Raw genomic sequence first — 17,495 nt, forward strand, 5'->3', positions numbered from 1 at the left:
CTGAAACAAACCAGACCAGTATATGGCTTGAATCATTTGATATTTAAAAATTCAGCTCCAGTATTGCACAGCTGGAAAGTTGTGAAACGAACCTGATCTGTGAACTCCACAATGGTAGTGGTGAGTTCTGACCCATTGGGTTGAGTTTCCATTCTGATGTCAGTTTTCCTGACAGCTGGTGTGGGCATGATGTCACTGGCCTCCCTGCTCAGCGGCGCGGCGGCAGAAACTCGGCTGGGTTCTTTGTGGGACTGATCTCTGTCCACTGACGACGACACTGGCACCGACCTCTTTGGTTTTTTGGGAACAATGGGCTTGCAAAAAAAAGTATTTTTAAGTTTTTCTGTTAAACGGGGTTATCGTTCTTTAGAGACAAATTCATATCCAATGCACACCAATTAGTTTGCCATAAAGTTGAAATGAACAAGTTCAAGGCATTTCTAAATCAGTTTACAGAAGCATTTCAACACTTCAAACTGTGTAAAACTTTTATCCCTAATTTACACTGTCTGCTCAGCTCCAACCCCCTCAGTAAAAACACACCCATTATAACCAATGAGAGAATTTATACAGAATACTTAGTGATTCGCTATAATTAGATTCATTCTTATTTTTGCCAGACAGCAGAACAAGTGTGGAGTCGATCTACAAAGGTCAAACTGCACCAACAGGAACAAAGTCTGTGTTTTCAAAATAATTCACCAAAAATATCTAGTTATATTAATAAATCTATAGGTATATTTATGCACACATGCTCTCAAAACGTATCGTTCTATTTGGAAAGTAGATGGCACATGTTTCTCAGAGTACCTCTGCTTTGCAGCAAAGCTGAGCCACAGGCAGTGTGAACTGGGGTAGAAACGTACAACAGTGTAAAGTGGGGGTCAGATTACCTGACCCTCGGGCCGTTTGACCTCTGGTCGGACCTCTTCATGTTGGAAAAGTTTAGCCGGGGGGCTGCTGCTGGCTCCTCTGGGGGTTGGAGCTGGTGCCAAAGGAGGATTCAATTCAGCGGGGCCTTGTTGGTGGAGAAAGTCGATGCCAAAGCACAGTCCCCTGTCAGGGGAGAGATCCCTCTCTCCCAACTCTGTCATCCCCCTGGAAAACTCCTCCATGCCCGTCTGCAGGTCTGTTAGGACGGTGAAGTCTACTTCGGCCTCTAGACTGGATGTAGAACTAACCGTGATGCTGGAACATTTACGCTCAATTCCCAGATGGGTTTCCTTTAGGTACAGGATCTCGTGGTCCTGGTCGTCTTCGGATACGGAGCCCAGACGTCTCTCCCACGGTTCCCTCTACAATGCAAACATTTATTTTTATAACAATAATAGAAACAATCTGAACTCTCTAACTTTGCATTTTTTTAATTCCACATTACATTCACAGACTAGTCAAACTTGGAAAGGAGTCTACTCATCTTTACTATTTCCTGTTTACACTTACACACAAAACAATAGGTTATTTTTATATAGTTTTACCCTTTTTAATTAATATTAATCTTAATCACACTACTAAAATTAAAGTCCTCTGAACTACATTCATAAAAATGGTTACATTTAAAGAAATTTAGGACTATTGTTACTTTTCTTGGGGCTGATCAAAAGTAAAGATGTGCAATAGTTTTTGAGGCACAGAGTAACTGAAGACCTTTTTTTCACTTTTGTGTTTTATTTTTATGAGTTCATCATCAAGAAAACCCTGCTTATGAATGAGTATTAGAGAAAAAACTGCTATTCTACAAAGTGAACATTGCTCCCTGTTGGGAGTTTAGTACAGATCGTGTGGAGAACCTCCAGGGATGTTAAAAAAGGGAACAGATGGGAACAAATATGTGTGATAATAGTGGAAACTGTGTCTACAGCAGATAAAGCCTTCGTTCATTATTACATTTGTTAAACATAGGCGTTGTATGGTGACAGTTTTCCCTTTGCGGCTGAATGTTTTAATCAGAACTCATCAGAAAATATCTCATCAAACATTACAGCAAACCTAAACAGCTATCAAAGATAGATTAAAAATAATTTATCATGCTGAGGTGAAAGTTTGATCAAAAACTTCAATAAACTTTTTAGGTTTTTGCTGCTCAAGATGATCACATCAGATGCTGCAGCCAAAGCATCACAAACTCACCGATATAAAAAATATATATATTTTTTTCCAAATGCATAAACTGAATGTTTACTCCCCTTCATCTGGTCGATTTATTTTAGATCTTTATTTAGATAATAGAGTCCTGTGAAAATTTGATAGCAGCTCTGCAGCAGGGGACATGTTTTGGAGTCATCTTTATGCTGAAATCCAAAAGTGGCAGTGGCATCAGCCTTTCAAAACAGACCTGTTTACTCAACTTTAAACAACAACATAAAACTTTAGAAATGCATTTAGTTTTGGCCTTTGGGCTTGTGTTAGCAGTTTAAAAAGTTTGCTTTCGTTTTCCCCCTTTTGGATTAAAATATGAATTTCCAAACAGAGCTTTTAATGAAGTTTTAGACACGTGAACACACGTCTACTTTCTCATTAATTATCAGTCTGTGACTAATGATGTGGCTAAAAAAAAATAAAAGGAGTAAGTAACTTACTGAAGCCTCGTTGAAGGGCTCCTCATGGATCGCAGGTGTGGGCGGTGTCTCCTTTAAAACAAAAACACAAATGGCATTAAAACATTAATTTAAAAGAAATAAACATAGTGGGAGTTAATTCGTTACTTGATATCTTTTTTGTAGCACAAAACACAATCAGTCGTAGTACAAACAGAAACAAAGTTTACTGTTAGGATTTCTTTTATAAAATGAACATTAAACATACATTTTATAAACCTTGGTCTTTGCTAAACTTGCAAAGTAAACTTGAATCAGATCGTTTACCGAAACGTTGAAGGCTGACGTCAGAGGCATGCATTTGGTATCATTCACGGTTTGACATCAGTCATAATGACTATAAGTGCAGTGGTAATGCCATGCACTGAAAAATCTTGATTCTTTACATTTATTTCAGGGGAAAGGTATTCACATTTGCAGCATGTGAATGCCCCAGCCCTGAAGAGGTTTGGCAGCTCTGCAGTATGTGATTGCCTCAAATCACCTTTTTTTTTCTCCATTTGCTACCATTGCTACAGAGGTGCCAAGGTAGAACATTTGGTTCCGCTGCCCAAAGCTATTTACTAAAAAGGGATTTGAATTATGTGAAAAGAGAGAAAAAATAGTGGAAAGGTCTTGCACTCCTTGCAACAGCGGCCAGCTTTACTCTGTGAGGGTGTTGGAAGGAGAGGACCAGGTGTTGAGGTGACAAGTTAACGGACGCTTGAAGCTTAAGCAATGCGAACTTTGCTTAAAAAGGCCCACAGCATTCTGAAATGGCCAAGCAGATGTCAAGCTTTGCAGAGGGAACGAGGGGGGGAAAGCAAAATGCTCCCGGGGCCATGGGCGTGAATTGAGTCGGTCAATGATGTAATGCGAGGGGTCGTGAACTTTTGCTTTCTCAGAAACAGCCACATGAGTTTTGAAGTTTATGTGTGCGTAATGTATTTTTTTTTTTAGAGGGGGGTGGGTTGGGTGTGTTTTTAGATGGCAAAAACAAGGTCTGCACCACATCGCCTGAAGCTCATGCAATGTTTTCATTTCCGATGATGGACAGACAAGTTGAAAAGGTGGGGAGTGTGGAGGTGGGGGTGGGGGGCAGACGGTTTACCGCTTGCTTCCTCTTGGCGGTTTCTTGGCCGGGGATCCGGTAGTGGATGTGGCTGCTGTCCATGTTGCTTGGCCTGTCACGGGACCACTGGGTTTTCAGAGGGAGGCTGCGAGGGGGAACTGTGGGGAATTTCGAGCTCAAGTCGGAGACGTGAAAACTGGCTTCGTGTGGAGCACTCACCCTTGTCCACCGGGCTTGTCCCATTGTGTCTCTGCAGTCTCTGAGCTCCTGTTGAACAAACACGTCGTTCTTGACATGCTGATGAAGTTGGGTTTGCTGCTGTAAGGACTGAGGTACAGCGTTATCATTCGGTTCCCTCTCTGACTCGCAGGATGATTTAGTCACGCGTACATCTCCGGCTGCAACCGTGCTGCTTCTGTCCGACTGGCTTTGAGTTTGAGGATTTATAATCTCTTTGCTCTCTTTAGTCAAAGACTTCTTTGATCTCTGTGGCTTGAGTGGAACTATTTTGGTGACTTCGGAATGCGAGTTCACAGGTTTGTTGCCGTTCTTGTCTCCCGCGAGGCTGAGGTCCTTTTTTACTCGAGTCTCACCGTTCCTCGTGTCACTCTCGCTTCGAGCTTTGCCCTCCTTTGGGAAATAATCCGCGGCCACGAGAGATTCAAAGTCCTTCGGCCTCTCTCGGTGCTCGTGCTGGAAGTACTTCATGTCGTTTTTCATTTTGCTCATCAGTTTGTCAGGTGGAGAGCCATACCCATTTTCATGAAATGCGTTCCTCGCTAATACCGAATCATGATGCCCATTAGATGCATCATCTATCTTGTTCACATCTTTCAATCCTGCGGCTGCAATTATAGACATTCCAGGTTTAGCCGCTGAAGACTCCCTGGATGTTTGGCAATTATTCATAATTGCTCCAGTCTGAAGTGCTGCTGCAAATGTGTCCGTACCCTCCGAGGAGGTCTTACTCTTTTCTGCTTTAGAGCAAGATTCCACTGTTCGCTCATAACCATCCTCCTTCTCAATCAATTTGGCATCACCGGTTGCCTGAATCGACAGAGTAGACAGTTGGATTAGCCTAAGAACTGCTCCTCCTTTTGAGATCATCACTGCAGACGCGAACAAATACTGTATGACTCGTAAGATTTAATCTCTCACTTATGACATTTTCGAGGCGTGTGTCTCTGTTTCAGTTTAATGAAATCACATTTTTGACGGTGAGTAAGAACAGACAGCAAATACTAATACATCATGTTCAGAATGTAGATTAGTCCACGTCAACTCACAAAAAATCTTCATCCCTTTTTTATAGAAAAAAACTCTAGATTATTTTAGGAGTTGAAATGGAATTACACAAACAATGAACAGTTATAGCGGTATAATTTATTCTTACTGATTTCCACTCAGGGGTTCCTGCTGGAGGAGCGGCTGAAGCGATGCGTTTCTCCCTCTGGGCCATCTTACTGTTTGGCTGCTTCAGAGCCCTCTTCAGTTCATTGATGCTGGCCTGGTGCTTTTGTAAAACATCTTCTGGCTTGTCCAAGAACTGCTACTCACACATTAAAGGCAACAGAAAAAAAATTAAAAAAAAGAAATGGGTTTAAAACCTACTTCTAAATGTATTCTACAATGTTTCTAAAATGGATCTAGATGTAGATTTTAAAATATTTAGTACTTTATTATGTAGCAACATTAAAGGAGACATATCATGCTTTTAAATCTTTTTTTCACATTTAAATCATTCAGTTGGGGTCTTTATAAAGTGGAACTGCAATGCTTTGGTCTGCATTCTTCTTTATTGTAACTTCACAAACCCCTCTTTCACCCCTTTTTTGAGGACCGGTCCATTTTAGTTTGATCGAGGGGTTTACGACTATATAGCGGTGCAGAAACTTTTAATTTATAAATTACTGAAAGTAGGTCAACAAGGTACAACTGTTCCAGCCTGACATGTTGGAGCCAGAGTCTGACCCAGAGCCAGAGGAGAATGAAGACGATGAAATTGAAGTCAGAATCTTAAGATCAGACCTTATTTGGCAGTTCTGTCACAAATGCTGTGATGCAGGAGTTCAAAAACCACCTTAAAAATAGAAAAAAACTGAACGGGTTGAAAAATATGACCTAAACAGAACCTAAGGATATCTATGCAGCACCAGAAGAGGCTAAATACATATTTTCTGCACTCCTAGAGACTCCAAGTGCACAACAAAATGCATTTAACAGCTAAAAAATGGATTTTGCATGATGTGTCTCCTTTAAAGAAAATAAATTAAATTAGATGGTCAGAGGTTTGAAAATCTCTTAATAGCAGGAAAAACCTCAAATACAGATTCTAAACAGATTAACATTTAACCCCTCTTTTAGTCTCTCACAGATAAAGTACAAAGCAAAGGCTAATTGAGGTCTGTAATTATGTCATAAACATAATGGGGAAAAAAGAAGTATTTAGCTGGCAAATGTCTTTAAAACTGATATTCACAACTCCTATAAAGAACAACATAAATAAGACTTCTGTGTATGGTAGAAAAAAGTTTTTAACTTCAGGTGCAGAGCTGTTGCTTTTGTCAAACTATAACTGAGAGATGCAGATAAGAATCAGACAACACAAAACACCCGGTGAGATTCAAACAAAGCACGTGCCAAGAAAAGAGGACAAGCAGTACCTCCTGTTTGGGCCGAAGGTGGACCACATCCTTGTCCAACAGATGAAGTGGGGTGGGGGTGGGGCAAGTGAGATGGATTGAACATTTTTTTTGCCAAGCAGGAAGGTTGAGAGTTTGAGGGAAGGGAGAACAGATGCGTGCAGAGACAAAGAGGTAAAAATGCTGCAGGTGAGTCAAAACGGCAGGCAAGCAGCCAGACTGACAAACATTTGACACCGCTGAGGTGTAGGCGTGTGGGGGGTGGGGGGCATCTGACTCAGACTGTTAAGCTGAATAATGTTCTGCCAAGAAGACAGGGACAATCCATTCATGTGTCAGCCAAATGATAATTAATGCAGTCATTAATTGACTGAGCTCAAGTGTTTGGAAGAGGATTATTCCCACACTTCTTCATAAAAAAAAAATAAACGATTTGATGAGACCTCATTACAAAGCCACAAATGAGAAGTTACTTAATTTGCTAACACAATGCTAATACTTCCTGCGGTGCCCAAAACATTACCACACATACTCGCATACAAGACTGATACAAGACATAAAATTAAAAATCTACAAATCCAGTTTAGTTTTTAATTAACTTAAACTAATGTCAATATTTCAGATTTTTTTAAGAAGATACTGAGAAAAGATTATGAACATTTATTATCGTACCTGTTGTAGATAGCTTTTTAAATAATAATAATAATAATAATAATAATAATAATAATAATAATAATAATAATAATAATAATAATAATAACAACAACAACAACAACAACAACAACAACAACAACAACAACAACAACAATAACAATAAATTGTATTTGAAGGTGCCTTTCATGGTACTAAAAGACACTACAATAAAATACAATCCAAAATGTGGTAAAAGAATAAAATGACAAAATAGTAATAAAACATCAAACATAACTTAAATAGAAGTGATGAGGAAATGGGGGTTAAAATGAATATGCCTGTTTTAAAAAGAAGAGATGTAAGTCATGATTTAAAAACAAAGTTGGTGGGAGAGTTTTTACAGTCTGGGGGAGAGCGTTCCATAGGTGGGGTGCTGAGTGACTGAAAGTTCTTGAGGCCATAGTGGTTAATTGAGCCGGTGGTTAGGTGAGTTGGGTGGAGGAGGAGGACCTGAGAGTGTAGGAGGATGTGTTAATGTGGAGAAGTTCTGTCAGATACTGGGGGGTGGGGCTTTGAAGGTGAGGAGCAGGTTTTTATAGGAGATGTGAAATTGAATGGGGAGGCAGTGAAGATGCTGCAGAATGCGTAATATGACTGGTGAAGGGGCTTCTGGAAATGATAAAAGCAGCTGAGTTTTGGACTAGTTGGGGGTTTATGGATGGATTTTGCAGGTAAACCGAAACTAAGGGAGTTGCAGAAATCTAGATGTGATGTGACCAAAGAGTGGACCAGAATAGTAGCACTGTTGGGTGAGAGGGATGGACGGGAAAGAGGGATGTTATGGAGGTGGAAGTAGGCTGAACGAGTGATAAATAACATGTTGTCTAGGATGACACCAAGACGCTTAACCTGGTGGGGCTGGGGAAACTGAGGTAAAAGTTGAAATAAAGTTGCTGTTTTTGCAGTGCAAATGAGAAGAAGTTCTGTTTTGTCACTGTTTAGTTTGAGGAAGTTGCTGGTGTGCCAGGACCTGATATCATAAAGGCAGTCAGAGAGAGGTGGGTGGGAGCGCGAGAGCTGGGTTTCATTCAAGTAACAATGGAATTGGATATTATGTCTTTGAAACATATTAAGTGAACGAAGGTAGATGATACAAAACAACCTCAGTTTGGAGAGACCGAGTTTAATTCGGACCAGATTTGAGCTACAACTTGTCTGACTGGATCACATCTAAAGTAGATCACTGCTTTTAAAACTACATTCTAAAAATATCATAGCAATTCCTGAAAACACTTTTATAAACTTCAAGAAATGATTTGCCTCAAAGTTATTTGCACACAATTCTATGAATGCAAATAGATCATAACTGCAGTTAAACATCATTTCTCTAAACTGAGGCTGTTTAATGAGCTATCTATCACAGGTAAGATACTAATTATTCATATAATATCAATTCATGCTGTTTCTTTGTAGTCTACTATATAAGCTCCTGGAAATCCTGAAACAAAACTATTTTTTTTCATTGAACAAACAACACAAAGACAGTTTGTGCTTAAACACAAAGTACTTTTGCATGACCAAAAACAACCACACAGACACAAAGGTCCATGTTCCAAAATACCTCTGGCATTGAGTCTACAGGTGAGCCTGACTCCTCATCCTGTGGGAGAGGACAAAGCGGTGGGTGCAGAAATGTCAGAGAAAGAAAGTGGAGGTTAGCGGTGTTAGCACTGCAGTGGCAATAGAAGAAAGAGATTAGGGGAGGCCAAGAACTAAAAAATAGAGATGATGATTAGTTTCTTCAAAGAAAAGATAGTGAAAGATTTAAGTGCATGCAGCATTTTTGACTTGGAAGCGAAAAGGGAAGAAAACTTTTTTTTGTCTTATAACTTTGGCTGTGTCCTTATAATGCTTCAGATAACATAATCTCTCTTCAGTTGTTGGCAGACAGAGTGATTGTTAAACCAAATTATCTTATCTAATCCTGTGTTCAAAATCTTTAGCCTTTTATAAACTTAAGATAATTTAAAAACCTGAGGAAACTTCAGTATGTGTACCCCTTCTGTACCTTGAGCTCCAAGGTTTTGTTGGGGGTTGAAGAGCTCGCACACGTCTGTTTCCGGTTTTGTCTTTCCTGTTGTTCCTCTTCCTGATCTGCATATTGGTCCTGGTCTTCATCCTGATACTGATCGTGGTCCAGGTCGAGACTGCCCTCTTGATCCAGGTCTTCTCGAGACATAAACTGCGTGCGTTCGCTGGAGCTTTTTTGAGACAGCTGGTACATACTGTCACCTAGAGCCGAGGCTGGTAAAAAAACATAGACTATTAAGACCATAGAGCTTTTTGACAAACATCAAATCAAAAACAGGAGTAAACTTTGACAGGCAGTGAAAGAGTCTGGGCTCGTACCTCCATCTATACTTCGAGGCAGCAGGTACCGCTTGCTAACAGATCTATCAAACTGTGGTGCAGGCCTGTCAATCAAAGCACTGGCCTGTCTGGTCTGGGCTTGGGTCCGCCCACTGTAGCGGAACTTGGAGCCAATCACGAGGAAACCCTTGGGAGGGGGCTCTGGGGAGACCAACCTGTGGAAAGGCTTGATTTATGAAAATCTTTCCATGAAAAACTGTTCTGTTTGTACTAAATGACAGAACAATAATTCTATTCTCACAAATTGACTCTGTGGGTGTGATTTTGATCAATAGTACTCCAAACTTTTTGTACTAGGTGCTTTTTACTTTTTAAGCAATGTCCACATTTTCTATCAGATTATTTATATGTGACAGATGTCAATTAAAGCTGATCCCAAATCATTTTACAGTGAAAATAATCTAAATCCTAAAGGATAAATCAGTTTGAATCATTACAAACAAGTTCAAGAGGAAAGAAACTATTTTATTGGATTTGTAGGTTCTTTGTTACCAGCAGTCTGTCACACAAAGATATGTTTTTGTTCCCAAAAATATGGATTTAGCCATTTCATTAGCTGATTCCACTGAAAAAATGACAAGAAAAATGCCGTTTGACAGGGATAAAATATCATCTTTGCACCAACAAGATGAAGAACGATTAGCCAAAGAACTGACACGCAGGAGATGGATCAACTGAAAAAAGAAATTCGTCATTGGTCATAGATTGATTTTTGTTTCTTGGCCCGCCACTCCTTTTTTTCTTCCACTTATCGAGTTTCTTTGCCAAGATTCCAATTCATCATTACTTGGAAATCTTCTTGTTGGAGCAAAAACTCCACTGAATGCCCTTTCACATTGTTCTCCTTTGGGTCTTTTTTTGGATGAAGCTAAATTTAGCATAAACAGTAAGACAATTTGTGCTTGGTAGATTATTTCTTTGTTGTAACAATGCTTATTTGCAATAAATCAGTTTTTTTCCATTTTAAATGGTGCCACGTTTGTACGGAACATGCATTTGTGGGATGAGTATGTGGGTTGCACCCATGAAACAATTACCAAATCTTCTCTGCCAGACAGCTTATTTTGCTGTTATTGACACTTGTTTTGAGCTTCTGGTACCCCCAGGGGCTGCCAAGCAGGTGCCAAGAACCTTTGTTACAACAAAGAAATAATCTACCAAACACAGATTCATTTACCTTTTGTACTAATTATATTTAAACTCAAACAAAATGTGGTTTTGTAAATGCAGGTTGACAACAAAATACGATGAAATACATTTTAAAATCAGTTTCTGTCTTCTTTTTTTTGTGAGTGTGTGTTTGTGTGTACGAGTTTTTCCTACAATGTGGGGAAAATTTTCCCAAAAAAATGCAGCCTCGTGGGGACCAATGCCCGGTCCCCACGGGTCCAAATGCAAATTATGGGTGGGGGGATTAGGTTTAGGACCAAGGTTTAGGTTAGTTTTAGGGTCAGGTAGGTACCTGTTAGGTTAATTTTAGGGTAAATTGTCAGGGTTAGAATATAAGCTCTAAAAAATGAATGGAAGTCAATACACGGTCCCCACGGGGTTCAAGAACAAACGTGCGTGTGGATACAACTCATGCTCTTGGTTTTGGAAATGTTTTGAAAAAGACATTTCAAAATGATTAATTTCAAAGACAAGTATGTGTAAAAAATAAGTACAAAGAAACATTTTAACAGATTTTCAAAAATCCTTGGTAGACCAGATATAAAGAACCGGAGGGCGTTTAAGGAATTTGGCTCTTTAGTTTAGCTCTGTCGTGCTGAAAGCTAACACGTCATGCAGTGCAGAGGAGTGTCTATCTACAAGTGATCAAGCTCCTACCTGAAGAAGGTGTGGTGCTCTATGCAGACCTTCCACAAACGCTTCGAGGCCCGATGGTTGGGCAGCTTGAAGCCTATGGTGCTCTCAAACTGTTCGTACTGACGGGTGAGGGAGGGGAGTGAAGGTGGTGGAGGAAGTGATGAGGTGGGGAGGGAGGTGACGAAGAGAAATACAGAGTGAGGGAGCAAAGTGTTGGGAAAGATGGAAAGTTGGCAGCAAGATGAATTGTGTTTACTCCACAGTGATGGGTAAACCTTTTCTTCTAATTTATTTACTTTTTTGAATTATTTTAAGCTGCCATCTTTTGGCTCTTGGGGCAATTTCAAGTAGATTTTCTCGAACCAACCTCTAAATTAGTCGTTTAAGCATTTTTTTCTTGATGTTCAGTGGTGTGAAGACAGTCAGATCAACAGGTTCTTAGCAATACCAGGATTTAAAGACTTAAAGTTGTTCCTTTACAAGAGAAGGCCACCTATGATTCCACACATAAGAAAAATGCTTCAGGCAAATTTAAAGCGACAGCTGATATAAGAGCACAGATGAGCAGAACAAGTGTGCGCTCAGAAACTCTTTGGTTTTCACCATGAAGATGTAAATGACAGCTTAATACTGAACATAAGACACACGGCAGGTATCCTAAAAGCTTCAGAATGAAGGAAAACCTGAATCATTTTAGGAAACTGAAAACTAGAGTGAGCTTAAAGGGGGGAGGGAGTTTACGCAAAATTGACTTTTTTGAGCTTTATATCATGTTATAATGTCAGAGTGTTGCTTTGACTCATACAAGCATGTTTGAGAAATCATTGAATCTCCTGTGGTAGCCAGCTGGAACTACCTGAACGCTTGATGGCACAAAGCACCGCCTATTTATCCAAAGCTCCCGCCCCACAGAGCACCCCTCCACTAAATAGCTTCACCAGACTAGCAGCAGGAGACATGTTTCTTTAAAAATCCCTGTGATTTCATTGTAGAACATATCTTTAAAATGGTGGATGTTTCCTTATGATCTGAGTCCAATTTGGGATTATTTGAGTAAAGTTCAGCTGTATCATGAGTAACCATTTTCTAAACCTGATATTATATAATGTTGCTTCTTTTCTCAACAAAATACAATGGTCCTATGAAAGGTTGTAAAACGGCGTGAAGGGTTGTTGAAGTGGGAATATCGCAAAAAGGTAGGAGGTTCTTCAAGAGACAGAGAACAATTTCAAGGCTTTTATATAGGCTATGATGCAAAGTCAATTTATGTTTGATATATACAGCATTTTCATAACAGAAGGTAACAGAGTAACTTGATCGTGCTATAGAATACAACTATGTGCCTGGAAAATACATAACACACCCCCACCCGAAGAGTAGTTTGAAAGACTTCAAGAAAAAATCTATCATAAAAATTCTAATAGGGTTACTATTTAAAAAAAAGAGGGGAAAAAACATTGTCTATCAACCTAATTGCTATCCCAGTAATTCTGGGGGTCAGAAATCCTCTCAGCAGGCATCATGTGGTTTGCACTTGATAAGCCTCCGAAGGAACACATTTGTCAAACCATGAAATGACTGTTTATGCTGCTTTGCACCACAAAAATACAGTAACGTACCTTAAACAACCGTGAAATCATGAAATCCAAATGTGAAGCTGACTCGACCTGATAATCCTTTATTCCAGTAACTGAAAGCCTTTATTGTGAGGGTCTGCATGCAGCGTTTGCTCAGTGAACTTTGACTAAGCCAAGCAAATGTTAATAAAGAGATAAGTATTTTATTTTTTTACCTCTCCGGGGCGGATTTTGATGTAGAAGTTGCTTCTTTTGTATGAGATCTTGAGAATTTTAGGCCAGGCAAAACGATTGATCCTGAGACGGTCTCGGTAGATGAGCAGCCCGTTTGCACTCACACCGAGCATTATCTCGATTCCTTCTGAATCCTGGTTAAAGCACAAACAGAGTATGAAAGAAGTTCAAAATGTAAAAGGATAAAGGAAGAGTTTTGGTGGGGAAAAACATGGGTGATATTTCCTTACCTTAGCATGATGCAGGTCCACTCCATACATTGAGAGCTTCTTAGCGTTTTCGAGAAAGTTCATTTCTGCTTCTGCAGGAGTCATCCCCCTACAGATCAAATCCCCAAAAAATATTACTCATTTCTCTCCCTTCCTTCTTCTTTGTTCCTCAACTTTAAAAATCACTTGGACGTCTCCAACACGTTCTCAGACCTGTAGTTCCGGTGCAGCTCCATCACTCTCTCCTCCAGCTCTCGTGTTTGGTTGGGGGCGAAGTGGAACTCACTGACGTAGTCGGGGCCGTGTTCCTCAGGGTCATAGTCTCCCAGTTCGGCCTGAACCGTGTAAGAGCCCAGCAGTGCATGAGTGACAAACGAGCAGGGGAGGCGACCCGACAGGATGTCATCTCTCAGCTGCAGACACAAGTAATACCTGAAGAAACACAAAAGGAGAAAAAAAAGATGGATGCTGCTGCTGCTAACGCTTGACTTAATGGGTTGAATCAAAAATGATCAAAAACATCTGCCAGGTAGGGTTTTGCTCTCAACGCTTTGATGTCCGAAACAGAATTTTAACCATGCTAAATGTCGGTGAAGATGTAGGATTCTAGAACTAAAACAAACAAAAACAATGCAACAGTAGCCTTTAAGACCTCTCAGTTCGACCACAAACCTTGCTCGTAAAAAAAAAAAACTACAAAAAAAAACTACAAAAAACAAACAAAAAAAAAACAGATAAAACATTCTAAATCAACATCTTTGGTCTGAAACTAGAAACCACATAGCGGTAACAAAATGACCCCCGCACGCACAAATGCACCAGAACTCAGAAGTCTTTATTCCTAATAAATGTCATGCTACTAGTTTTGAGCTATTACCAATTTTGTATGTCCAGATACCCCTTTTTCAGATAAATTGGGGGTCGGGGGTGGGGGGCACTGATTGGTGGGCCTGATGGTTAGAGCTTCATCAGAGCTAAACAACCAAAGAAATTTGAAGCTCCTATGTTGAACAGTTTCTGAGTTATAACAGTACGAAAACAATATGACTCCCGCTTACGCTTCACGTGCGGGAGTCATAGTTATGTCGCCTAAATTTCTTGAAAACTGGTAAAAAGTGATTCAATCAATCTTTTCGGGAGGAAGAAAAAAACGTATCAGACAAAAAACAAGCTTTTGCTGAATTGGTTTAAGAATATTTAGGAGTTTATCAGGATTTGTTGTGAGAAGCCTTCGTCATTACATCCAATCTTTTTTTTTTCTTTTTTCTTTTTTTTTCTTTTTCTATTGTACAGTGTCCTTGGGTGTCCTGAAAGGCGCTTTATAAATAAAATTCATTATTATTATTATTATTATTATTATTATTATATTCAGTACAAAAAAGTTGCACTCACTATGTTTTGGAGTTGAATTTAGAGTTGAGTATAGTAATAATAATTGACAGAATTTGTATTGTGCTTTACATTTTTCAATCTCAAAGTGCTACAAAATCCAACCATCTAAAAAAGCTAAAAAAATAAATATACTAAACTAAAGATGATTGATTTTTTGGAATTCATTTGCATGGTGCTGATTTAGTTTAACATGGAAGCACAAAGTAGATAGATGGCAAAAGCTTTTCTTGTCAGAACTGACTTGACTTTTAAAGGCAAGCATACAACTGTTTCCTGGCAGCTGTACAGAAGAAGGCTTGGTTTAAAAAAATACATAAACAAAAGACTTAATTCTGGCCAACAGTCTTTCTTACAAGGTTTTAAGTTTAATCTACCACCACATAAACTTTTTTTACAGTAAGTTTAGCTTGAAGTATCTGGGCCCTCTCTGTGTCCCTTAAAAACTGGAATGCCTCTTACAAAAATAAAAATCACAAAAATTCAGAAAACAATAAGAAGTAACAATATAAAATTAAATTAAAACCACAATTATTTTTTGGTTTGTGTGTTTTGTTTTAATCAGCTCTACCTGGTGATGTCTTCAATTAGCACAGACGGGTCTGGGGGATAGAACTTCACAGCAAACCCAAAAATCCAGGAACCGACTGTGAACAAATCATCATCAAGGTTGCTTTGTAAAGAAAATCTGCAGAGTAAAAAAAAATATGTGTGGATTTTGTCAGAGCACAGTTTTGTCTCCTACACTTACCTCGAATCTGTTTCTTTATCTCTTTAGAGGGATCCAACCAATTCTGAAGAGCACAAAAAGAGAAAATCTGCTTTGAAAAATTCTACCAACACAAAATCATCCACATTTAAACTTCTAGAGCCCTACTAGAGAGTCTGTCCATTAACCCCTGTTGAAGTCTGTCTCCCTTGCCTAAAGTAATAATGCAAGAGGTTTTATAAAGGCTTTTAATCGCAGAAAAGACTAAAAATGTAAGATGGTTCCATTTTCTTTGTCATTACAGTGTCACTTTATTAGATGTTGTGGACTTTAAAAGGCCAAGCTGCCCAATCACTTCCTAAAATGTTAAAGGTCATAGATGTCACTCTTTGGCCATAAGTGGATAAACACTTCAAAGGGCAATCGGGGTCTCACTGACAGGTGGGTTAGTCCGTTGAAAGACTAAAAAATGGCTCCAGCATCAGTGAAAAGAAAACAAAAACAGTAAAAGGTCCAGCAAAGAGCATTTACTAAAAAATAATAATAATTTAAAAAAACTCACTAAATGCAATTTTCAACCACAAAATCCTCTGAGTTCTCTTCAAGGCTAAAGCACTTCAGTTCCTCCTCCAGGTTGTTAATGGTTGCTGAGGCCATAAGAGATAAATGCTCATAAGGTTTTGTTCAAAGCTCATTGTGAGGACATAAAAATGTAAAATATTGTACATCTTAGAGCAGCGGTTTGCAATCAAAATGAGGATTTCTTTTCAAAAAACATTACACAGAACATCAAAGTATTTTGACACAAGGCTTTGTGTAAAAAAGCTTTCAAAGACCTGAAAGCATTTATTCAGAGTCCCTCATACCGTGACCTTAAAATCCTGACAATATACAAATGTTTCAAAAACCTTTTACATTTTCAATTTCTAGAGAAATACAAAACAAAAAGTAGTTGACAATGGCTTGGAAAAATAAAAGCCAGAGTAGAAGACCACTTTACTAACTTCCTGTAGTGGTTCGCTGTCCTGGAAGGCTTGATGCCTGCTTGAAAAACAAGTAGAAATACAATCTGTGCTGTTAATTTTATATTTCCGTCCTTTTTTCTAAAGCACTGTAACTAGAAATGTTTTATTATTGGCATGACTGATTATGAAAAACATAATTATCTTTGCTGAAGCTTATAAAGTTACTGTTGATTGAATTAGTGTTGGTTCTCAGTCATTCATAATGCAATCCTTGGAGTTTTATAGATAAAAGCATGTCAAATATCACTCCAGGTCTGCAAGGAACAACCGTTATATAAACAAGACTAGCACTAAAACACAAAGTTTGTTCCATTTTTATAAGTGTAGCCAGGGCCGGCCAGTGGAATAGTTAGTATAAGCGAATGATAAGGGCACCATCCATCTAAGGGGCACTGCAAATGGGGGATGAAAAAAACATTTTATAACTTTTTTTATCAAAGTATAGTTGATTTTGTTTAGAATAATCACTGATTACTCAAGTCTTTTAAAGGTAGCTTGTTCTACCCCCTCGCGTCAGTTATTAATGAGATGGAGGAGGAGGAGTGTGTTGTCATATTTTTGAAAAGAGTAGGAAATGCATGACAACCAACCATCCCAGACCCTAAATTTAACTTCTATTAGCCATATAATCCTATCTCTAACAGTACCTAAAATTAACCATTAATCCTGATCCCTCATATTAACCACAGACTCCCAACCCAAAGACCCCTATGTGGCGAAACCTGGAAAAGCTGCGGGTGTGAATAACCGACGAGAGGGGGTTACCTGACGCGGCAAAACTAGACGCAGCTGGTACCTGACTAAACGTTAATATGTTGACGAGTCAGGAGTGAGAATGGTTGCTTAATCCCAAGAATTTCTGAGGAAGCCCCTAGCAAATGTTGACAGGTATTAGGTAGATTTTTGGTATTCTGTTTCAAATGAACTATATTGTTAACTATTTTGACTGGACAACCTGATTTCTTAAGATTAAAAAACTAATATCAAAAACAAATCTATTTCATTTGGTATGTGAATGTATGTAAATTGTGAGGAAGCTTTAGAAAATTGCACAAGGGGTGCCACCTTCTTGCCTAAGGCACCAAATTGGCTAGAACCATCCCTGAGTGTACAGAACAACTTTGTCTTATGTTTGTTATGTTAGGGTCTCAAAGTGTATATATATATATATATACACTTTGAGACCCTAACAT

General features: G+C 39.0%; 1 protein-coding gene across 1 annotated transcript in view; it reads right to left on the reverse strand.

Moving 5' to 3' along the window:
• The window catches only part of si:dkey-178k16.1 (band 4.1-like protein 1), a 49,056-nt gene that overhangs the window by 3,982 nt on the left and 27,579 nt on the right, over positions 1-17,495 (reverse strand). The window contains exons 5-18 of the mRNA XM_014015798.1: positions 15,320-15,362; positions 15,140-15,215; positions 13,393-13,611; positions 13,201-13,288; positions 12,952-13,104; positions 11,181-11,278; positions 9,333-9,508; positions 8,992-9,227; positions 8,545-8,583; positions 6,312-6,341; positions 5,042-5,197; positions 2,580-2,630; positions 894-1,295; positions 93-314 (exon numbers count right to left, since the gene is read on the reverse strand). Coding sequence (XP_013871252.1) covers positions 93-314; positions 894-1,295; positions 2,580-2,630; positions 5,042-5,197; positions 6,312-6,341; positions 8,545-8,583; positions 8,992-9,227; positions 9,333-9,508; positions 11,181-11,278; positions 12,952-13,104; positions 13,201-13,288; positions 13,393-13,611; positions 15,140-15,215; positions 15,320-15,362 — 1,989 coding nt within the window. The remainder of the gene's footprint in view (positions 1-92; positions 315-893; positions 1,296-2,579; positions 2,631-5,041; positions 5,198-6,311; positions 6,342-8,544; positions 8,584-8,991; positions 9,228-9,332; positions 9,509-11,180; positions 11,279-12,951; positions 13,105-13,200; positions 13,289-13,392; positions 13,612-15,139; positions 15,216-15,319; positions 15,363-17,495) is intronic.

Source organism: Austrofundulus limnaeus, unplaced genomic scaffold (genome assembly GCF_001266775.1).
Source record: "Austrofundulus limnaeus strain Quisiro unplaced genomic scaffold, Austrofundulus_limnaeus-1.0 Scaffold134, whole genome shotgun sequence".
Taxonomy (NCBI): Eukaryota; Metazoa; Chordata; class Actinopteri; order Cyprinodontiformes; family Rivulidae; genus Austrofundulus; species Austrofundulus limnaeus.